This window comes from Lichenostomus cassidix, chromosome Z, assembly GCF_008360975.1.
Source record: "Lichenostomus cassidix isolate B80296 chromosome Z, HeHo_3.0, whole genome shotgun sequence".
Classification (NCBI taxonomy): domain Eukaryota; kingdom Metazoa; phylum Chordata; class Aves; order Passeriformes; family Meliphagidae; genus Lichenostomus; species Lichenostomus cassidix.
Genome location: NC_139511.1, coordinates 38,217,196 through 38,242,113, shown reverse-complemented (window position 1 = coordinate 38,242,113; position 24,918 = coordinate 38,217,196). Strand labels below are relative to the sequence as shown.

At 38.2% G+C, this 24,918-nt stretch overlaps 1 protein-coding gene across 5 annotated transcripts in view; it reads right to left on the bottom strand.

Annotated features, from left to right (window-relative positions):
• The window catches only part of SLC28A3 (solute carrier family 28 member 3), a 38,107-nt gene extending 15,225 nt beyond the window's left edge, over positions 1-22,882 (bottom strand). The window contains exons 1-8 of one of the 5 annotated variants that reach the window (XM_085042231.1): positions 22,691-22,882; positions 15,044-15,145; positions 10,974-11,056; positions 8,391-8,482; positions 6,814-7,003; positions 4,991-5,135; positions 3,535-3,648; positions 2,088-2,165 (exon numbers count right to left, since the gene is read on the bottom strand). In XM_085042231.1, the coding sequence (XP_084898357.1) occupies positions 2,088-2,165; positions 3,535-3,648; positions 4,991-5,135; positions 6,814-7,003; positions 8,391-8,482; positions 10,974-11,056; positions 15,044-15,145; positions 22,691-22,747 (861 nt within the window). In that variant the 5' untranslated portion in view covers positions 22,748-22,882. Of the gene's footprint in view, positions 1-2,087; positions 2,166-3,534; positions 3,649-4,990; positions 5,136-6,813; positions 7,004-8,390; positions 8,483-10,973; positions 11,057-11,793; positions 11,924-12,057; positions 12,179-15,043; positions 15,146-22,690 lie in introns of those variants that run through there. The other 4 variants (XM_085042229.1, XM_085042227.1, XM_085042228.1 and 1 more) reach the window with 4 other exon arrangements.
• Between the last annotated feature and the right edge of the window lie 2,036 nt (positions 22,883-24,918).

Sequence of the window (24,918 nt, the reverse complement as noted above, 5' to 3'; positions counted from 1 at the left end):
AGGTCTTCTTCATCTACTTAAGTACTTGGATGTGCTTGTTTACATGGGCAAGTGGTTTTTTTTCCAGAACTCTGAAACTCTGCATCTGTATACACAAATGCACATTTAATGTTCATACATGCAAATGCATTTATGACTAATTATTGATGCTAGAACCATGTGCTTAAAGGCACTGGGGGACTGGTGGGACTGGTCAGAACACCCCTATCGGTGCGCATACACACATATGGGATGTGTCTGCTCTAGTAACATGTCACCTCACGTGTCATCACGTGATGTGTCCCTGCATATTGCTAAGGATGCAGTATGGATACAGCTAGACTCTGACTTTTTCTGTGAAAACATATTCTGTCCCTCGTCTAATCTCTCAAGGGCTAAGCATTCTCTTTTGGAGGATGCTTTGAGATATCTTGGGGCATGATTTGGAGAGCTCATCACAACATGGAAACCTCATAAAATGTCTAAAAGACACAAATAGCACTTTGAACCAACTTAATTTCTAAATAAATAACAAGTGTTTCAAGTGACAATAGGCTGGTTGTCACTCACTGTCACTGGAAAACGGAAATCCCTGTCTACAGGAGGAGTAGATGGAACATGTTTTGGTATTGCTGTTCACTTGTCTGCCACTGTTTTCTACATATATATTCTTATATATATGCAGATCTAAAAATCAACTGATGGGTTTTGTTTTCTTGTTTTTTAATGTGAGAATAATCTACTTGTTCCTGTTATCATCTTCTAGAAACTCTATGGTTTTGCTGGCTTGAACCATATAGTAAGAATGATGGACGTTTACCTACACAGAACTTTCAGCTGTCAAGTCCCTAGTTATGGCTTTAGTAAGCAAAGTATTTTGCATAATCACTGAGGCACTTAATATCACTTTGAAAGAATCATATTCATAAGGCCTTGTCAAAAACCACGGGAAAAACAACATGGAGGGGTGGGAATTTAATAATTTCATCCCCAAAATATGTAATTGGGAATAAAAATTTTTGAGTGCTCAATAGAGCAAAGGTGAGAGGAGCCTGGAAAGTGCTTCCTTATCAGTCCAAAAGTACAACTCTTGAAACCTAAATCATATTTATTGATTAAATGCTTAATTATTTTTTACCCTCTAAGATATTCTCACTATTCTTAATAGCACACTATTCGAGAGATATAACATCTTCTTTCTCAAGTAATGAAAGAGCTAAGTTTGAAACATATCTAGTTCAGAACATTAACTCAAGAAAGATTAAAGGCATGTAAGCCATGGCCAGGAATCTGAAATACTGAAAGAATGGTATATGAGTAAGTCCTGATGCATTTCTCATATTTGTTTGGGAGTTATTTATTTGCTATTTGGGTTGATTTGGAGTTTGGGTGTTTTTTTTTTTTTTTTTTTTGCTTTTTATGTTCTTGCTTCCAGCCTAAACAGGCGTTGTGGCATAGGCTAAGTCTCAGAGCAAAACTAGGGAGGATGCTGGTGCAGATTAGAGAGCACAGAGCAGATATACGGTATTCCAGCTGTTTCCCAAAAAGGTCTCTTAAGAGACAGATGGGAAATCTCCCTGGGCTCTTACTAATGTAATAGTAATGCAATATCATGTAATTCTTCCTGCTCATGCAGCTTCTAGCTCTTCTACCAGGTATAAATTACACATCTAGGCTTTCTACTTCTTCCGGAGGAACGTCTGTGAGGCAGTGGTCTGCGCAGCATTTAAGGCTACAACAGCATAGCATAGTAGAACACTTTTACTCATGGAGAGGTGGGGGAGATAGACAGGAGGTAATATTTGTGTCAGTGGTCAGGTACAAGCCTTTTAACCTACACTTGGTAGAAAAATATCCTAAAGGTCTACATGCAATATATGTTGTTATAAGTAGGCTAAATAAGTGCAATCTAACTCAGTGTATAGCAGTGAATGAAAGGGATCCTAAATTTTCTATTCAGAATGTCCCATAATAAGGAATAATTTACCTGTTGATTTCTCTGGTGACTACATAGGTATCACAAGACATACAATAAGTCTATTTCTCAGCTATACTGTTCCTTTCTCCATTGTATACCTGTCACATACAGCACATAACAACCATCTTACCTTAAAAGCAAAGAAATGATCCATGTATTTGTCACCAAACACAAACTTGGCACCTGCATCAGAGTACTCCAGAAAAGTCTAGAGACAGAGAGCAAAATAAATTAGCCATTAACTACCTGTCAAAACCCAAGCAATTACTGCTAGCTGTCTTGCAGAGATATGGTGAGGTCCAAGAAACTTGGGTTCTGATTTGTATGGGTCCAGGCCTCTCTGACTGTGTTTGGCTGAATTGAGGGTCTCTGCTGTGCTCTGTTGAGTACCCAACACAATAGAGGCCATGCACTACACTAAAAGAAATATTTACTTTTTAATCCCAATGCTGCTGTGATACACTTGTATGCGCCATCTGGTGAAACTAAGTACAACAAATTTTACAGCTTAAAACAGAGCTTTGATGGCTGACATAACGAGCTTTGAAAAGTGTAACTAAGAGCTAGCCTAAGGGAATACTCTACTTTTTTGATCCAGTGGTGCATTTTTATACTCCTGATGCAAACATAGGCATTAATGATACAGTTTAAAATAGAGTTAAAATACAGTTTATAATAGATAAAGTAATTAGTTCTGACAGAAGAGACTACAAGACATGAAAATATGAAGCTAACGAAACAGGGCACCAGACTTGCTTCAGTCAGAGACTGAGAACCTGGTGACAAAACCCAGATGACTCCTACTGCCTGCAGATTAGACACTGCAGGTCAGTGCCTTTGTTCCTGCACAGAGACAGTATATTCTGCACCATCTGGTTTTACATGTTCCTACTTACTTGTGAAGAACAGCTGTGAGAATAGTATCCCTGGGGTGAAAAGTCTGACATCCTTCAGTGAGTACTCTCTGATCGGCATTTTGAATATTACTTATTCATTACTTTACAATAACGGACTTCTAAAAAAAATTTGTGTCTTCAGGGACACCTGCAGGCAGATCCTGTCCACCTTTTTAGAGATCCCATCCTGCATGCAGATGTGAATTTTGCCACCTGTATGTATCTAAATTAATTTTCTTATATATCGTGAGGACTATGAAGTGTCCCTGATGCCAGGACCGTTGATGCTCTGAAGATAACAGTGGCTCTCCCTAAATCCCAAGGCTTTTCAGCACATCACATCTATCGCAAGAATGATTTGGAGTTGGGCCATGTCTAAGAGCTGCTATGAGTGCTCTGGCACAACAGTGGTTTGTGTTTCAAGAATTCAAGTTGTAACTTCAGTCCAATGATGGTGAAGCCTTTAACAAGTGGGAGTACTCTGGCCATTGTATTAAGTGGACAAAAAATAAATGAGAAGAAGATCGAATTGAGGAAGTCAATTACCTTTCTGAGAACCCAGTTTTCTTCAAGAGGAGAAAAAATCCAGGGACAAATGGATCCTTGAACAGCCTGCTCATATTATGTAAGACTCTCAAGAAAATGATACTAAACAAGTAAGGATTTTACTCAATAGCTTACCTGGATCTGAATGCCTAGCCAGTTAAACACATCAAAACCAACTTTGGTCCTCAGAATAAGAAGCCCAAGAATAAACTGCATTCCGATTCCTGAAAATACTGGTCTCCAAGCAACCTAAATAGTCAGGAAAATAAAGAAACTGCCCGTTATTTAAATAAATAATAGTTTACTTTAGATGTTTGTTTAAATACTGTAAGGGGATTGTCTGACTATACTGCAGGATAGGAGCAGCTGCCAAAACAGGTTGTAGGGGACTTGGATCTCCACATATCTTATAGATATGTGAGGAGATTTTGCTACAGGGTTTGTCCTTAGGTAATTTCAACTCTGTTTCTGCTCTCCAGTCTTAAAGACTTTGATACAAGAACTACTCAGTTATATGTCATGATTCATCATTTAAAGTCAGTCCTAGGAAAAACTGTGGCTGCCTGTGATGAGTTTCTCTTCATTACACTGATGATTCTTGCCTCAGAAAACATCTTTGTTTTGTGAAAATTGAATCATATTACTTACAAGACAAAAAGCTGATATGGCACTCTCTAATTTAATCAGATCACATTTGAATAACTCAAACCTATTAGGTGTAATGGGGACTCATGGGAGAGCACAAAGCATTTGGAGTAGGAGTTTTGACCTCAGTGGGAGACAGCAGCGGTTGCAATGGATGGGGTAAGGTCATTAGTCCTTTCTGAGAGAACTTAACCTGTTAAGTCTTAGCACTGATGCAAGAAGTTTTGCAAAATATTGGGAAAACTTGGTGACCTGGAAAATGGATATATGATTAATGAAAGCATGCACTGGTATGTGAGTCATGCAAACAGGAATAAGGAGGTGAGGTGGTAGTTGTGGTGACTGAACTAAGCCCTTTGTAATACCACAGAGCGGACATTTCTGATTGAAAATTAAAATAAATAGCATTTATGAGCCTGTGGGAGTGGGTGAGCAAAAAGTGAGGACCTCATCTTGGCCTCAGCTGCTGAATTTGCAGTGGGAAACAAACTTGTGAGGGATTAAGAGCTATACAAGTCTATCAGGGCTCCAGTTCCATTGAATTTGTGTTGATGTGATGAGAGTGTCCTCAAGCAAGGGACTGTGATGTCTTGAGGACTGTAGTGAGGCTCCTGTGGGTGAAAACATGGAGAAGACCAATCCCAGCTTGCACAGGTTCTCCAGGAGAAAATGTATTCCAACCTGCATCAGGGCTGGAACAAAAGATGGGCAACAGCTTCCCAAAATAATGAGAGACAGGTGTTGGAACAGCCCCACACATGTTCACCACCAACAAAATTACTTTCCTCAGAAACTAAATGCACTGCTTGGTCTCACGGAAACCTATATTTTTACTTTTCCACATTTTCTGTTACTCTTATTAGACTTGGTTCTAGGGTAGGGGAATAGTTTTTTAGACACTGAATAAAAAAACTCCCAAATGATCTATCACAGACTGAATACTCACTCTAGTTGGATATTTTGAAAAGGCAAGCATCAGGAAAACATACATCACAAGCCCACCAAAGGAGATTAGCTGACGGTATCCTTGTTTTGTTGTGTCAAAGATGAGCCAGCAGATGATAGTTATAACAAGAACTGCACACAACACCCTAGGAAATAAAAAGCATCATGACATCCTGAAAAAGACATTTGGGATATTCCTTTCTCTTTCCATACCCAAAACATTTACATCTCTGAGAATAAACTCTTTGTACAATGTACTGGGCTGAAACATGTAGCTCGACACAAGCAGGAATCTGCCTTTGCTGATGCACTCTAGCAACATCCCTTGGTGGCAGGTTACAAACAGCTCATTTCTTTGTAACAAGCTGTAGTCTGTTCAGCTGTCTCAGAAACAATTACAAGAAATGTGTACATCTGGATTTCAGTGTTTCTATGGTCCCCATTATTACAGAACCATGTTAAGCTTATTTATTGAAGGTAATTACCACAACAACTGACTTAGAAGGCAATAAAATACATAATCCCATATACAGAGAGGAAATAAACACAGACCCAAGTCTTTAGTGCTAGTTTTGTCCAACAGTAAGCTTTCACAGATTTCAGTGGTACTTAGATACATAAATTCTATTTTTAGATGTGAATTAAAAACATTGCAAGCAAACTCCACAAAATTGCTTGGCCATTGCAATGCTGAGTAATACTTTCTACACCTGAGAGACTTTCTGTCCCTTGGAAGAATACAGTTAAGCATTTATTCTGCGATATGTACAATGTAAGGATTGCAGCCCAGGTAATACAGCATTTACTTCCTCAACTTGTTCCATCTGCTCGTTGGGGCTCTCCTGTTCCTTTCGCTCCTGCCCCCACAGAGGCTGCCAGATCATCTAATGGAGATGCTCCTGTGTGAATGCTTTCTAATGTGGCTCCTGAGCAGAAGGACCACAATCTTTATAGCATGTGTCTTAGCAAAACCATTTTTAAATCTTAAGAATAAGCAGGAACATTTTCCTGAACTGAGAATGACTTGTGTCATTCTCACATACAGAAAGAGAGAGAGCTCTTTCTCTCTCAGCTAGAAGGTGACCTAGCTGAAATAGAATGTAGCTGGCCAATTTTGTTTTCCTTTTGAATGAGATTTCATTTGGTCTTTTCTTTGGTCTACAAGGCTCCTTTGGCTCTTCCTTTTCCCAGGGGTAACTTCAATATCCCCAAAAACTGCTCAGGAATACTCGAAATAAGTATCTGCCAGATCTAATTATCTACCATTTACCTACCAGATGAATGCCTACCATCCCAAATTAAGGCCATATTACCTTATTATGACACTAAATCTGGCTAGTATGTTTTGATTCCTGAAGGTAAAATGAAAATTGCTATGGGGGTATGTGGAAATGCTTTGTCTAGATAATACCCACCAATCTTTAGCAGTTTGCATATGTTGGAGTTAAGGTTCTTATGAACCTAACAGCTTTCTAAACAAGTGACAGTGAAGCACTTCCTGGCTTACAGAATGAATGCAAAAGGCTGCAACACACATAAACTTCTGTGAATATAGTTTCTTTCAAATACAAACTTGTCCCATCTCAATTCATGATATTTTTCTACATTTTCTGCCAAGCCTTTTGATCCCTAGCTACTGCATTGCAATTCTAAATGTGTTTCTGATATCTATAAACTGGTAAATACTGAATTATGCTGTCATTTTACTGATATATGTGTGATTGACCCATCTCCCTGTGCTTATGGGGGAGTAAATTGAAATAAAATTATAGGGGCAACTTGACTAGTGCATTGTCGTTCAACATAAATAGAATTCATATTTACCATTTCAGCCAAAACCACTGTTTTTTCAGATATCTTTCTCCATGGGAAAAGAATGCAGAAACTCTGTCTTCATATTTAGCTATTAAAAAATCCCAGCAGATGAAGAAGATGGCTAGGACAGTGATGACAAAGAGCGGCAAGGCTCTCTGAAAATTCAAGCTGCAGGCTGCAATAACTGCTGCCAAGTATGCTGGCAAAGAAACAAGAACATACATGTCAGGTGGGCTGGTATTTTTAAAAACAGGATCAAATATTATCTTTAGATGATGTGATCAAAGTCAGGCCTGTGTTAATCTTTTCAGTGCTTTTCTGACTCTCAGCTTGAATACTGAAAAACTTTGTTTTTATAGATAGTGTGGTTACTTATGATATGTTCATTCATATGTAAGGTAGCTTTCATTCTGCCAAAGCAAGTTATATGCTTTTGCCAAAGCATGTTCACACAAACATGTAAACACTTGGGAAAACTAAATACATCTAAAGAACTTCTTTTTCTTGTGTAGAAAATATGAATTAAGAGTAGGAGTCTTGTTCCTTTTTTCAAAAAAGGATGTGTTTATCCAATAAAGCTAGAAAAAATCACTGAGAAACATACGTCAATTGACAGATTTTATGACCTTCTCAAGTAATTGTGAAGCTCAAAAACAGTTTATTTCATAAAGTAGAAATGAAATTATTTGCTATTTGACAGGTTCACTGCTGACAAATGCTGGCCAAAAAAATATTCTGTTCTTATAAATAATACTTGGATTTTGCCGAAGAAGGATTACTGATTTTTGTAAGGCAAGTTGGTTTTTCTGGATTTCATACATGAAATCCTGACATATTCTTAGAACTCACTCACTCTCTTGAGCTAGAACATGTCTGTACTATGACAAAGCAAGACAAGATGATGTATGAGGAGAGGTTATTCAGCATGCAAGTGGCACTTTTGTAACCACCTTCTGGTGTGCTGACACCTGTCTCACAGACATATTTTAAGTCTCTGCATTCCCTTTGTTCAACAAGGAAGATCTCAAAAGCAAACTTAGTGAAGCAGATGGAAACAAACCAACCTACTGGTTAATTAGGAAAGGGAGAAAGAAGAATATCGGAATGTTTTTTCAGTGCCTACAGTCATAAGAAACTTTAATCTAGATAACATTTGCTGTAGATATTGAGTGATATGGGTCAGAACAGAAAACTTCAATTTCCAACCTGCTGACTTAAGTTCAGTCCTATTTGGTGCATGACTGTTTTTAATGTGATTTCATGGTTTTGGACAAGTTACTGAAACTGCCATTTCAGAGGCAGATGATAATGAAGTAGACACAGAGACTGAACTATCCTGTTATCACAAATATAATTGCTAGTCAGACTTGAAACACGCTGGAGGAGCAGTTTAGCAAGATCTGTGCTTTTGTTACGTTTGGGAATGAGTGGACTTTTTGCAATATGGAGTTTTCTCTGGGACTAAATTCCTAACTATGTTGAAATACATTCTTAAAGGCAATCGAGTTTTTATGTCAGACAAATACACAGCACAGTCTATAATCTCAATAAGGCTTCAGCTATCCCGGATGTCAAACATACTGTACCTGTTATTAAAATTCCACAGATGACATAATGAATTCTAGTTTTATGTTTCTTGCAAAATTCACAGACTTTATCATATTTTTTTTCGAAAGGCCTAGGAAAAAACATAACAAAGAACATAAATGGAAGTTTTGCAGAAGAAAATTGGGTTAAATTAGTCAAAATTTCTCCACTGGAGTTTGCTGAACTTGGCACTGGTTAAATTTGGATCTTTAAGTGCCAAATAAAAAGTGCCTTTTGAGAGGGACTTCTTTGGGTTGATGTTAGACAAGTGAAAAAGAAAATACGGTAGATGTCTAATGGGACAGTCTGTCAACTATGTGATGGGCTGCAGTTAGCAGGCGAGCTCTGCTACCCTTTGAAGCATTCAGCTCTTCTGTGAAGAGGTCTGTTAATAGGGTTAGTGCAAACTGAGCAGCTAGTTAAAGATTCAGTGTCCATTACTAGACCCAGAAAGTCTTGTTAATACAGCCAGCCCAGCATTGCTATGTGGAACAGGAGTGTTGCCTAAGGCCACATGTGAAAGCCTAAGGCTGCATTTGTGTGTGTAAAATAACCAATATCCATCTGAAACCTTATTATAATGTGCATAGATATTTCTGGGTTTAAGTTTGGTTGTTTATTACATAAACTTTTCATCTCATCATCTCACGGAAGTTAAAATTGTTGTACCTGAATGTTGTGCTCTGGTATCAGCTCTTCCAATTACAAAGTATTTCACTTTCTTTGTTTTCCTCACTAAAGGTAAAAGAGTGATTTCATGAGGAAGGTTGAAATTTAGGGAAATAACAGTTAAGGGAGTTAATTCAACACCGATTTCCAGTGTTTAGAATGCTGGTGAAGTGGAGGTATATCAGTTGCAGAAGAAGTGGCTAAATAAACATCTTCATATTGTGCGTGCTGGAGGAAAAAATTATAGCTATGGCTCTGTCATCTCAGAGGCACTGCTTTAAAGAGGCATATCTCTAAAGCAGAGCCTCACATTCTCAGTCCATAAAGGCAACGTTGTATTTAGACATGCTAATTATCCAGGCTGTACTTGTTTGGAAACTAAATGCAGCCGGAGTTAGATGTACACTGAAATCCAGCATCAATACCCTTCTTTTCTGCACTTCAAAAAATTCAATTAATTTAAAATAAATTTGAGGGAAACAAGTAATAAAATATTAATTTAAATTATATCAGCACTCAGAAGAACAGAGCAGGAACATATTCCTTCACAAGTACAAAGAGTAATAGGTTCTCTGAGAAATCTTGATTGCTTTTGATATTTCAATTTCAGTTCTGGGAATTCCTGTTGCTTCACAAATCACAGTACTTTTTGTTTTTTAACTTGTAAGAACATTAGGTTATCTACCCAATCTCAACAGAGTGATTAGATACAACAGGAAAAGAAAAAAGGAGAAATGAGAGACAAATATATGAAAAAGGCAGAGTTACTTTATCAAATTTATGGTTCATCCATCACCTAAAGAAAGGAAAAAATACTATATACTGTCTGCTAATGCTGCTTATGAGTCTTTGGGATTTAAAACTGTTACTTTCAGATTACAATTTCTTGTAATTTCTTCTTTGAATTAACATCTCTCTCTCCATTACATTTTATTAATTTAGGCTATTATCACTTTGGTACCAGGATATCTTAAATATTTAGACATGTATGCCATAAATATGCAACTCTGTTCTGAAAGGTGGCAGAAAAAATATATTCCTTACAAAACATGGTTAATTTATAAAGGAAACATTGTTTTATAAAAGCTGATCCTAATGGCTTGAAATGTAACTGAAGATGTAGAAAAAACGGATCTTGCTTAAGCACATTAATGTGAAATATTCACATGTGTCAAAACTATTCTTGCTGGCATTTTGCAACTCAGAAATCAATTTTCTCTTGTGCATGTACTCCAGAAGGGAATGTTAACACCTTTCACTTGTAGTGAATCCTTATTATCAATAAACTGATATTTCAAAAGTCTTGTATCTCAGACCACAGCCTACTTAGTACTAACTGTTGAAAGAAATCAATGACACATATGAACATTTAGTATGATTTTAAGTATTGTGTCTTAATATTTTTAATGCCTTTAGCAGGGTTTATTGTTTTCACTGTGTGATCACTCGGAAGTAGTGCAAACAAAATGTAAAAATTTTGCTCCATTAAAACGGCTTTTTTCGCAGCTATTCTGTTCTTATTTTGGGCTGGAGTAAATGGCTATGCAAACTGAAAGACAATAGTTGATCTTTAACTTCCTGAAAGAGACCATTCTTCAAGACCACTCTTTAAAAAACACTGTTCTAGGACTACTGGAAAAGTACTTACTGACAAGAACAAAAAATATTGCTCCTTTAATTTGCAAAGTTTAAAAGGATAGTTCCACAACCACAGGCCCCATTTGTAAGGCATAATAATTTTAAACGTTGTGTTTCTGTATTACACAAATTGCTAGGCAATGCAAAGATTTATGTATCATACAGGTACAGCAGGAAAATTCAAAACTGTCACTCCAAAAGCAGAAACACTGAAAGCTTTTTGCTTAGGCCAGGATGAAGTGAGTGGAAGACTTACTCATGCAAAAACACATTACCCTTTCAAGTGTGGCTGCTCATCATCTATGGAGGCACATTTGTTTTCATGCTGATCACTCTCAATATTGATGTATTCATCCCCCTGGAAAACAGATCAGTGCCGCGGCTGTCAGAGGGGTTTATGCTTATTAAATAAGGTGCAAAAAAGCATCCCTGCTGGCAGATGGCTGAAGCAGTATCTAGACTTTCTTGTCTGCGATGCGTGCACAGCTCCAGCTCTCCTGTCTGCCACCAACTCTGTGATCGGTGTCAGGCAAACCCATTGTTTAGAATGGTCATCCACACCACTTTCCAAGGGGGAAATAAAGCAGAAAAGAAAAACCATTGTTACTCATAGCTGAAGAGGGCAGGGCCTCATAGAAAGTAGAGTACAGCATACAGGTGAAAAGAACGAGCTCCAGGTAGGGAGAGCAGAGTGGCAAATTGGCCAGCTTGCCCAGCACCCTCTGTTTACACCACCCTGGTTTTGTTGCTTCTCTCTTTGCAGAACTTTAATATGATGGAACTTTGCATATGGAGATTGGTTAACTGGACAAGGCTTAGCGTTTTAAAAATTTAACTAAGCCAGTAAATTTATTATTAAGAAAAACTGCTGTGAAAGGGTAATAGCTAACAATCATTTAGAGAGAGCTATCATCCATAGGCTTTGTAGCAGAAGGCTGAGCTGCACCGTGTCTGGGCACTGCCTTGAGGCAGCCAGGAGGGGCACACCCCCTGGAAGCTGCTGGGCACACCTGTGGGGGTTGTCATGCCCACACTTCACGCTTCCCCATCCCGCTGGTGGGCCACAAGGAAGGTGCCTGTCCCAAGGCTATGTACCTCCATGCTCATGGTGAGGCCTGTGGAGCAGCCAGGGCCCAGAGCAGGCAACCATTGTGTTCAAAGACAGCAGCGCACCCACATGTGGCCTTCACACCTTCCTCTCTCAGCACCGTGCCAGGGCAGACTGCCTGGGGTGTCTGGCCAGGACCAGGGCGATGGCAGACAGTGTTTGCCTGACCTGGTGGACATGTCCTACCCTCTTCTGAGGAGCGGCCCACAACACCCACAACAGGAGCAGAGGCAATCTGCAGGTGAGTTTACCTTTTCTTTTTCTGTCACTGTTGTTCCTGGTAACTCAATTCCCCAGTCTGCTGTGGAAAGCAAGGCCCACCACAGTACTTGCCCTGGCCCTGGCATTGTCTGCCCTGCTGCCGGTGCTCCCAGAAGTTGCCAGGGAGAGACTTGAATCACAGCCACAGAATGGCCTGGGTTAGAAGGGACCTTAAAGATCATTAAAGATCATCAAGTTCCAAACCCCTGCCATGGGGACATCATCCACTAGACCAGATTTCTCAAGCCTTCATCCAGCTTGGCCTTGAAAACCTCCAGGGATGGGGCATCCACAACTTCTCTGGGCAAATTATTCCAATGTCTCATTACCTTCACAGTATAGAATTTCTTCCTAGTGTCTGAGCTAAACCTACCCGTCTTCAGTTTAAAGCCATTCCTTCTTGTGACTACATGCCCTTATACAATATTGCTCTCTTTTTTCCTAAGCCCATTTTAAGTGCTGAAAAGACTCACAGTGAGATCCCCTGGAGTCTTCTCTTCTCCCAGCTGAACAACCCCATATCTCTTAGCCTGCCAAGTATCTAAGTACTTTAACAATATCAAAGGCAAAATTAACACATGAAGAGACCAGAAACGTATGTATGTGGAAGCTTCTGTTCTCTCTCCTAGCTCAGCCTGACACCAACAGGAGTCTGTTGGTCCTCTCGGCTGCACTTTTTAGAGCAGGGTGCTGTGGGGGTGTTACATGGCTCTGTGGAGTTGCACCGTGGTTCATGACCATATTTTAACTAAGCTCAATTTCTTTCTCTCTTTGTTCTTGACTGTGAAGTATCGCAAACCTGAAAAATGCCTACTGAATTACTATTACTTTTGGTTACAGGCAGTACTCAGCGGCTGTACAAGGTAGGCTTCTCATCTGAGGAGCACTGAATGCTGATACGTTTTATCATAGTGTCATAGATAATATTTATCATTTATTCCTGAGCTTAAATTTGGGATATATGGCATACCAGTGCTTCTCACAGATTTTTTAAACCTACATTATAAATCAGGAGAATCCCAGCCCTCCAAATTGAAGTGCCATGCTTTCACATTTGCATGCAGTTACTCTCCCTATGGCACCATGTCCACTCTCCAGGTCACAGCTTGAAGCTCATGTCCTACAGACATTGTTTTCATCCCCACTGTCCTTCCCAGTGCCCCTGCTTCATGTGCTGCCTGGGCCAGGCCAGGTTCCCCTATCTCTTTCTCCCATCCCACAACACACTCCCTGTGCCTGGATGGCATGTTCAGGATGTTCAGGATCCCACAGCCTGAACTCTGGCTCTTTGAGTTTGTGAAACATACGGGTTGTCTTGAGAATATACCCTGTTTTTACTTCTGAGTATTTAAATTAAAAAGCATCTATCTACTGTTTACAAAGTATTTATTAATGCTCACCATATTATTGTGTCACTCTTTTATTGCCACAAATGCTTTCCTACAATGACATTAAAATCTGTTGAGAAAATCTGAAATCAAAGACAACTTTTTGTGAAAGTGTGCAGATACAAAAAGAAATTTGAGAATCTATGCAAACCCCTTTTAATTTTTTTCATGGCCAAACATGATACCAGGTCTGGCTCTTGGGGAGCTACCTAAGGGCTGTGTAGGGCATGTGGACTTCTGCCAGCATGAGGAGACACTGCTAAGCCCATACAGTAAAGACCCTCGAAACAAATTCTTATGCCTTAGTCACAGTGTACCTGAGAAAGTGTTGGTGTGAATATAAGCAGCTCTAATACACTTGTGCCAAGTAGTGGTTGAATGCTTTCAGATGAACACTTTCAGCAGAAAATTGGTTTCTCTGATAAAAATCAAGCTTTCATTGATGGCACTACTTTTCTCCAATTTTCTAGAGTTTCAATCAGTTCTGAAAGTCCTTTTCCTTTCTTTTTTTTTTTTGTTTTAACAATTTCCTTTATGCTGGCTTTTTTGAAGATGAAGGTATAGAAACCATCTACCACCTTTCTCTCCTAGGACCTCAGACCCCAATCTAGTGCATATCAGAGCAGTCTAAGTGATCCTTTCCATCACTGTATATCTGGAATTAATTCAACTTTGAGAGCAGAAACATTATTCTGGCAGCATGCCTTTGTTGCCTCTGATCACATCCAAGAAAACAACAGAAGATAGAAATGAGTATCCACTGCACCAAGTATTTCTTATGTGCTGCTTCAAGTACCATTACCAAAATTGGCAAGTAGATGTGATTACAACAGAACTGGAATTTTAGAGTAGCAATTTATTTCTGGAATGGGGATATGAAAATGTTAATACCTGATAATGGTAAAATACATAAGGATGTTTTTTTTAAACCTGACTCATTTTCATAGCGAGATACTCACTTTGTGGGCTTAAACAAACATACAGTCAAAAAAGTCAAAATGAATGCATTTATTATTTCAGTAAATCAGTGCTCTCTTCTTCTCTGGTCAGTTTTACACATGATCTGTTGCCTCAAGTTTATGTTTGGCTGAAATTTTCCCTATTTTGGATGTTTATTTCACAGTTAAATATTGATTTATTATTAAATATTTCATAATATGAATTATCTGACTGAATGATTGTATCACTAAAACAAATGTTTACAGATTCTCTTTTTCCACCTTCTTAGAACAAAATGCTTCTATGTCAACTCCTTGTCTAGTCCTGCTTTTGATTACCATTTCTGATGCCTCTTTTGTATTTTGTATGAAGCCATTATAATACATTTTTTCTGAATTCTAAACATCCTGTAATTTTGTTTTTTACTTTATGTATTTTTGAGGACAGGACTCACTTCCCTGTCAGTTTATGCATTTTAAATGATATTCAGATTTTGTTAAAACAGAGTTTATGCATTTTAAATGATATTCAGATTTTGTTAAAATATCTGTCTTGGATATATTATCACATTGGTGACATTGAATTCAAGATTTACAAATTTTTATAAGGTTATTTGAAAGAAAAAAAAAAAAGAGAGAGAAGAACATACCTGATTAGTAAGCACTGTTTGCTTATTTTGTGAATTCTTGATTCTCTGAGAATTGTCTCCGTGGCCTTTCAGATTTGTAACATCCACACCATCACTGTCACTCTAGAACAAGAAATTATATTGGTTCAAATCAGAAGCTGAAAGCCTTTCTCATGTACAGTAAGAACTGATTTATACTCTGATGCCTGGGCTTCCATGGAAGCAAGTGAATGGGGGACAGGAAATGGCCTCAGGTTGCACCAGGGGAGGTTTAGATTAGATATTAGAAAAAATTTCTTCACTGAAAGGGTGGTCAGGCATTGCAACAGGCTGCCCTGGGAGATGATAGAATCACTATGCCTGAAGTGTTACAAAAACCTGTAGATGTGGCACTTTGGGGACATGGTTTATTGGTGAACGTGGTGGTGCTAGATTAATGGTTGGACTCATAGATCTTAGACGTCTTTTACTCTTTAAATCATTCCTCAATTCTCTGTGTTACTTTATTGGAAGAGGGAGCCCAAAACTCGATGTGCAGAGCTTGGCTGTTCAGGTACCTGCACTACTGCACAAAGGTGCCTCAGTCATGGATGGTACTCAACTAACTTGACTGCTGTTTTCTTGACTAAACTCACATGCCCTTCCGTGGTGAATAGTGCTGCTTGTTGTCTCAGAACTGGTTCAACAAGTTTACAAAAATCCAGCCCTTCTCCTCACCAAGGGCAAAATGGACTACTGGGGCCTTCCCCAGTTGTTAGTACCTTTGCTCTGGCATTTATGCTCCTTAAGCACATGGAGTAAAACTGTGAACTATTGCTCTTAGAATAAAACAGTAAAGGTATCTTTAAAGAGAGGAGTCAGCTTTATTACATTAATCCTCTGACGTATACTCTTTAATCATAATATACTGAGAGATGAAGACAGCCATAATGAGCACCACTATTTCTAATTAAAAAAAAAATTCTGAATCTCTGTTTTCTTGTTTCTTAATGTTTTGAAGGATACATCATCTCTTTTTAATTGTCCTAGAATGTCTGGTTCTTGATTTTGTGAGAAAGCTGCTTAAACAAAATTGCAGATAATTTATATCCACAATTGCTGTGCATGTTTAGTATTTCAAAGGTTCATTATGGCAGCAGTTACAGTGGGGTCATTTCACTGGGCTTCATAGCATGAAGTATCTCATTATTTACATGGTAATAAACCCAGTAAATTAGTATTTACTAATAAAAAAATCACTTACACATGAACAATACTAAATAAGCTTAATCACAGTAAATTATGATAAAGACAGGAATAAGCAGTACTACCAAAAATAAATTGAATTTTGCCTTTTAGCAGAAACATGACCTTAGAAGCAACTAGAACACTGTTCAGTTACATTTTCCTAAAGATACTTTGCCTCTAAACTTGACAAAAAATCAGTTTCAGTAAAAGTGTTTCTGTAACCTTGTGTGTCTGGGAGAAGAGAGAGGAATCACAAGAAGCTGTTTATTAAAGTATTGTGGCCTTGATACATCAGTTCTCTTCCTTCTAAGAGAAGAGTATCTTTTCATTCTCTTTAGAGAGAGGTATTTCTCTTTCAAAAACACTTGTCACTTGTCTGCCTTCTAACCATGTCATCACAGGAGTTTGCTGTGGCTCCACCTGCAGTCAGCAACAAATGCAACTACTGAGTGACCATACAATTAAAAAAAAAAAAAAAAAGCACAAGAAGCAGTGATTAACTGTAGCACTGAGATATAATATATTAAAAATACTACACAGGACAGCATAGTGAAGTCAAAGCAGTATAATTCTGTAATTCACATAGACGCGCACACACACACACACACACACGCACATTCCTGAGAGTAGTGTGTCTTTGAAGATTTCTATACTTGTTGCTGAGGAAGAAAAAGCAGAGATCTCCTAGGACTTTTGTCAGTAAACATGTGAAAAAGCATGCAAGTTGCAGTTAATGAAACACAAGTAAAGAATAATTTGCACTGGAAGAAACCTCTAGAAATCACTTTGTCCAACTCACCGCTCAAGTGCAATAATTACATAAGTGTTTCATTTATAGAGTAATTAAAATACATGAATGTATGACTAATGTAAGGAAACTAGTAAGAACATCTCACAATTGCTGCAATTCAATAATACATGCTGCAGAATGAGAGATTTGTGTCCTTTTCTGTGAATATAAAAGTTCTTATTTCAACTATTCATAACACATTTCTGGAATATTCATGATTCAGTAGAAACTGGCTAATTACTGTTGATAACAAGTTTATTTCAATAATACTTATGTCGACTAGACCAGTCTTTGAATGAGGGCCATGAAGCTGAGTAATTTTCTTATTTCACAGCTGATTCTTCAAGTCCAATCTCTTCATCCTCCCCTTTACAGAATTTGTTTTGTTTGGTGAAAACACATTATTTAACCCTACTGCTGAAAGACAAAAAAGCTATTTTTAATTTCTAATAAGAACTATCCAAGTGACAAGTAAAACTGCCTATTCCCTTTTCCTTTTTACTTAGTGCCGGAGTTGCTGAAGGAAGTCCTCAACAAAATGTCAGTCTGTGCATATCACCTGCTATTGCTGATTGCTATCTGAGCACCCAGCACAGGCAGAAAAATTCTATCTCATTTACTCAGTATCCTTTTGCAGCTCTCTGTAAACATCTGCAGAACAAAATACTGTACGAAAATGGGAGTTCAAGCCCTAGGAACTACAGTTACGACTCTTCTCTTATAAGCACAAGCCACATTCAGCAATATGTAAAGTCACTTCTGAGTTTACTCAATCTCCAGATGACATGAGAGAGCAGGAAGTTCACAGAGAAGCTTGGATGGGAAAATTCTCTTTGCTTTAGTCACCAGTTAAAGGATTACAGAATTGACCCACCTATTTTGAATGTTTGCAGTACAAAAATTATTTTGAAACTGTGCTTCTGCTTTCACAAGCTGCTTTACTTTCACTGATTGGAATTCCCCTCTTGTATAATATTTGATTAAATGACAAATAGAGCTACCTCATCTGTGTATGTTAAACGCTCTTTCACTGTTTGTTTAGTTCCCTCTTGACAAGCTGTTGATTCACGGAATCGTGCTGCATGACTACCTACATTCATTGTCCTTCCCTGTCATCTCCTTGATTTTCGAAGGAAGATGGATTTTGCAAGGAGCTAATAACTTCTGTTGTTGTGCCTTTAACACTAGACACTCTGGAGTCGATGGTGTTGCACTCATGCTAGACAGGGATGAAAAGAGACTGGCCATCACAGCATCCAGGCAGCTGCTTGAACTGTTTATGTTTTAACGGTGGGTCCTCACATTAGGTTGGAGACAAGCATCAGGATACTCAAAGAACTCAGTGGAAAACAGATGCTTCAAAAGCAAGTAGTTTAAGTTATAATGTTGGGTTTTGTTGCATTTCACTAGATTTTTGTATTTGGTCAGCAGAATTGAAGCCATCTAATTTACATTCAAAACCTTCTTTTCTTTAAATATTCAGTGCTACTGAACACAATTCATCTAGGTTTTCCCTCATATACTATTTTTTGCTAGCCACTGGCATGATTCTGAAGGAGCTGAAATGCATTTTATATATGGAGAAAGAATTATTTTAAATGAATCATAGCACTCATAAATACCTGTCAAATTATATAACTCAGTGTACAGCACAGAAAGGATGAATGTTTATTATTCACATGCTAAACTACAGTAAATGAGCTGTAGAAACAACAGATAAGAAATAGGTACTGTGTAAATTTAAATTTAGCAGGCCAAGTCTTCATGGGCTGTTTTGAAAATGAGTACCCACCTCTGAGTACATTGTTATTTTCTATTAAAATTTAGGTTGTCAGGGTAGGACAGCTGGATAGTATCCTGAAATGTAGGGTTTTTAAAAAAAAAACAAAACCAAAAACAAACAAGTAAGGCTTTGGAAAGCAAGCTTTGATAATGTAGAAAAGGGCTGCATAATTTTCTGTCTAGATCTGCTTAAGTAATGCAGTGCAACACCTTCTCCATTTCCAAGGAGACACATAACAGTGATGCCCATGAAATATAAATCCTCAATAGCATCTATAGTCTTAATTAACCAACTAGATCTAGCAAGCTGTGGAGAATAATGATAAACAGAAATTTTTAGGATATATTTTAAGCTTGTTTGGATGAAATGGAATACAAATACTGCATGCATTATGACCATACTAATGCCCTGTGCAGTGTGAGTAAAAGGCAGACTTCTAAAGGGGATCCTTCCTCAAGTCAACTTCTTAAGAGCATGGTGAGCTTTGCTACAGAAACAGGTACAGGCTGTTTAATGCATCATAACACTAACAATAGGAGGCCATTGAACAATAAATATTTACTAGCTGTTCCTTTCCCTTTGCACTGTATTTATTTTATGCTTGCCTCTGTGTTGCTTTTAAATGTAGGGGAGTTTATTCATCCCACATACCGTTCCTTTTTATGATGCAGCTTTTATCATTACTTATGGAGTGTGACTGGATGTTTAATGTTATCAGAGATATGAGTCATCAGAACAGATTAGATAAAATTTTTGCCTTTTAAATGAGGGCTAAATACAAGCTAGGTAAATCCAATCTCAGTTTTAGGGTTATTGTTAGTGTTACAGGGTTTCTGAGCAGGCAACACTGTGGGCAAGTGTAGTGGTCCTCCAGCCAGCCAGTGCCATCAGTGAGAAGTTAACTGAACCACCTTGAAGGCAAGAGACACAGTGTTTCCACATATTATGTATGACATTACTGTAGCTATAGATACACAATGTGTTACACTGGTACACAGACACTTAGCAGAAACAATTTTCTGAATTGAGGATAATGATTTAAGTTCCTTAAATTACATTTTTAAGGTAAAAAAAAAATTTAACAATTTGAATGTCTCATTATAAACAGTGCAGCTAGAATCTGTTGATTCTAGCTATGAGGTAGCATCCGAAGCAGGTACCTTTAGCAAGTAGGTCTTAACAATTGCACTGGGTTTTTTTAAGGTAAATACTTTATAACTGAAGTGTGAGAGCATGCTAGGGAAGACTCACAGTATGGGTAAAGCTATATATCTTCTCAAAACCAATACAAAAGTCTCACTCATTGTGATACACCCCAATGACTGTAATTGAGATGTTCCTAATACCAAAGAGAGACAAAGAGAGATACAGCAGAGCTGTACATTGGGGATTTATAGTCTATTTCCTTTGGAGACCATTTTCAGCTGTTAATAAGGTGGGGGGAACGTTGCTTCTGGGTATCCCAGGTACTAGCATTATCTCAAAGCAGTAAATCAGCACTTGCATAATGTACAAAATAATTAGCAGATACTTTGCAGAAGCATGCATTTTCTGAAATGCAATTATTAGTAACAATATCATTTGCTCCATGCTACATGGATGCACGTCCTATCTGGAAGCTAACCTTGGTTAACTGAGGGTATACTACAGTATCATTGAAAATAGTGATGCTTCTGTGATGTAGTGAAAATCCTACCACAATACAGACAGGTGTGTGTTTACTTATCAATTGCAAATGAGAATTGAGAAGAGTTATCCCCCTTTCACCATTTGTATGACAAGTCAAAAAGTAGACTACTCTATATTACAACTTCTTCAGGCTGTTAAGAGTCCCTCTACAACAGAAAGTCTAATGCTCCTCATTCTTGACTTAATAAAACTCCAATATGATCTTGGATCCATCACTTCTTAGCCTTGAGCTGCTTTGTATTCCATTGAGAGCTGTTTTGCTGGCTTAGGTACTTTATAAAAGAAATTACCTAACTCAGATTTACTTTGTCCCTTGCTTAATTTATCCTTTTGTACACTAATCATTAAGTGGTTCAGGTGCCTCTGAAGATACCTATGGATAGTTACAATTATACCTACACGGATACTTAAAATGGTTTAAATTAAACCTTTTCCAGAACACTTTTTTATTTTGTGGTTTAGGTAAGATACTAATTCCTTAATACTATAAGGCATTGTTATTTTGGAGGAATTAAATTGTCCACTCTTTGTGGCAAAGTAGATTAAATACAAGGAATAGGGGGAAATTATGAGATTGTTTACTTTTTAGTAGCTTTTAGTGTGAAGTTATTTATTTATTTATATGCAGAAGTTGACCTATTTCCTTCTGTGTCTTATTTTGTCTAGGCAGTGACTTACATACTGAAACAGAAATAGACAGTGTGAATGTAAATAAAAATGGCCCAGATGAGCTAGCTGCGTAAGGTAGAATGTTAACTCGGATCACTGTACTGCGCTCCATACAAACTTCTGAGGAAAAAGCTGATTTTCACCTTATGCCATTCATGAGAGTTTAAAGCCTAGCTTCTGCAGCTAGAGACTCCTCTCTTTTTTGAAAGCACAGACTTTGGAAGCTGATGGCACTAGCTTAGGCACACATTTTGTGTGAAAACACAGGATGAAAACTTCTCTTACCTCGCCCACTTGAACTGAGTTCGAATTGTTCGTCTGTCTGCGCTGAAGCACAGACGCGTTGAGAGCGCTCTGATTACCCCGGAAAATGCCCTAACCAGGCGCCTATCATGTTTTTAGGATGTTCTGTCTTGCCTACATTCCGTAAATATTCCCTGACGGGCTTGTCTGTCCGTATAGCGCAATGAATAAATATACAGAGCGGTTGAATGCCACTGATATAACGCAACAGTCCACAAGCTTAGCATCTACAAAGACCTTTCTGTGTTATTTGAATAGTGCTGGCTGATACATCCACTACCCACTTCCTGCTAGCTGAGCTCAGGCCGACATAGGGATGGGAAACTGCGGAGGAGAGCAAGGAGTTGCTTTGCTAACACAGCGTTCTTCTATTCAGACTATTTCAGACACTGTCTCTCCCCAGTCTACTCTAGCTTCAGCAACAAGTACAGTAAGCCAGACCGGCTAACGGTTCGCAAGTCTCTGTTTGTCCCTGCTCTAATTCCAATGAAAGTACAGGGTTGCTGGACACCGAGAAAAAATAACTTACAAGTTTTGGAGGTTGGGGGCGGGGGGGGGTGGTGTGGTGACGGGCTTGTGTTTGTTTGGGGGGGTTTTGTTCTTCCACTTTTGAAATCTGCGTTTTTTCAGCGGCTGTTAATATTACTTTATGCCCAAAAAATGCAGAGCCTTCTGGGTTGGCTCCCTACCTTCTCTCGGTGCTCTTCACGAAAGCAGAACAAGACAATTGCACTTAATTTATGCATGGAAGAATGCTATGCGCCACTACAATTACATTTTTTCTCATATTATTAATATACATTGCTTTAATGAGTTATATATCTGCTGCATAACGATGATAACTTCAACAGAACTGTAAATGACATATCCTCAGGAAAAACCAACAGCTGATACTGCAGATGATTGCCAGTTGTGAGATCCATCAATCTGTGAAATATTACCGAGTAAGGAGACTTTTCAGATAGCTGGTAGCAGATGAAGGCAGCGAGTGGAGCATACTCCTGAATATGTCAATTGTGCTCCGCTGTTTTTTTACAAGGGCCGCATATTTTGGCAAGGGATCAGTGCAAGGCATGTAGGGTGTTGTAAAATATCTGCAGGCACAGCGGAGAAAAATGCTTTTTCTTGTTTCGGGGACTGAATTAGACATTGCTCATTGTTTTTAAGTCCCTCTTCTTTCCCATAAAGCAAAATAAACCACACTTACCTGGAAGGCTAAATTGTGCACTCCTGAGTGATCACGGCTGGTCTCCATCAGTTCCATGTGCCTGGTATGAACTGGAGAGGTTTGGGCGAATATTGGAAGCTTCTTGCAGCACAGGGCACAATCAGCCAGCACCTGGTTAATCCATCCACCGGACCGGTATCACTTGAAGTCACGTTAGCTGGAGGTCTTCTCAGGTTTCCCTTACTTCCACTTAGCTCCACCTTCTCGCTCCGCTGGCACAGCCCCTTTTGGCCAACATGGAAAACGACTTTCAAAGACAAGAATGGAGGATACCTGCAGGCCTCATGAACGTATCTCATCCGGTATATTTCTGGGTGATCTCAAAAGCATATGTGTGTACTTAGATATCTTTCCTCACTGGCATGTGAGAAAATCTTCCACAACCAGATTTTAAGGGGCAAACCCATTCTTTTTGTCTTTTTTTACAGGTATTATTAAGTCATTCTTTTTGTGATTGTACTGTAGTTCTAATTTCATAGTGCTTGGGGTCTTCACCTAGCAAGAGAAAAAAACAGAATGCGAACAACACTCAAAAGTCTGACAAGTACTCTTTAAGCACTTTCAGTTGGCATCCTGTATTTCGTGACATGGAATCTTTTGGTTATCTGTTCACAGATTACTCACCTGTAACTGAAGGCTTTTATCTAATACTTTTCAGGCTTGCTATTTGCCATATTGCAAATATATGTTCTCAAAACTCTCAGTTGGGACTCTTACCCATGCTTTTTTTTGGCTACAGACTTTGTGTATACAGCTTGTTCTTTGTAAGTCCTGAAAATACTAGCACTTTTACAGACACCAATGTCAGACAGGATTTGTGTGAATATAAATTTTGCCATTAAGAACAGTAGAAATGACAGTGTTCTGTTTCTTGGAAATACAGCGAAGTATATTTATGAATTCATTAGCTGCCTACATTCATAACTTTTTACATACAGATTGAAAATGTCATAAATTATGCCTCACCCTGTGAAAAGCAAAAAATTATGTCCCATTTTACGTATAAAAACCAGAATGGATTGTCGTGACCGCATATATTATTTGAAATAATGAACAATTACACGAAAGATAAGATGATGCATCTTTCTGAGTAATCTTCCAACTGTTTTACTAATATTATAAAGCAAACGGTTGCAATATGTGCTTGCTGAATATTACAACTTTTGTTCAAAACTGAAGACTAGCTGGGGTTTTCTTTTGGTAAGGAGTGCATGGCTTTTAATGACTTTTAGGTTTGCAGTGTTCAGAATATTTTGGTGACCCAGATTTTGAAATCAGCATATTTATTGTTAATTGTATTTGCCCTAGGAGTAGATTAAATGTTCTGACTAATTACTTCTCTCTGCACAATACTCTTCAGCATGAAATAACTGCAAATGTCTTTAACAAGTTTTGATACAATTGCCTGCTGATTACTGCATTACCTCAGGTGCTTTCCCTTCCTTTCTTCCTTCTCTTCTCCTTCCAATTTTGATCATGCTTTTACTATGAGAAGGCAGTGGAAACAAGACAATGAATCATTTTCAAATCCAGTCCATGCAATCTTAAAATCTATAGTCTGCACTCGCATGGTTGATAGAAATTTCTACCCTCCTAATAATTACAAGACACAATTACTTTTTGCTCCTGTTCCTTGTTTCTGGCAACCCATTAGATAATTTTTAAAACTTTTTCTCATTGAAAAATTTTCTCATTGAAAAGTCAGAATAACACTGACTCAATTATTTCAGTGACCAAAATGAAGAAAATTAATAAACTTGAGTAAATAATACTTTCAAAAAGTTTAGAATATAATAGCTATTTTCTTGAATCCTTTCCTCAAATCATGGGAAAGGTGGTTTCAGTCATTCCCCAGAAAGTATTTAAGAAAGAAGAATAACACCCTCAGAGTGTTCTCCTTGTATTCTAATGTAGATGAAGGAAACAAGAAATCTTGTTAGTAGGAGAGGATTTCAGCTGAGCTTTTTGCTTAGAGGTCTGAGTGGCAAAGCAATTGAATACTATAGCAAATAAATAAAATATTTTGTTAGCAAATGAAAACTTCCCACTGCTACATAACTCTGCCATGAAATCCTAGTCTCATGGTAAAGTATTCAGAACTTCTTTGTGCTTCAAATAACAACACAGCAATACTCAATTTGCTCTGAAATTGTCACACACACTGGCCAGGCCAGAAAGGGGTTTTTTGGGTAGCATAAAAATATTAA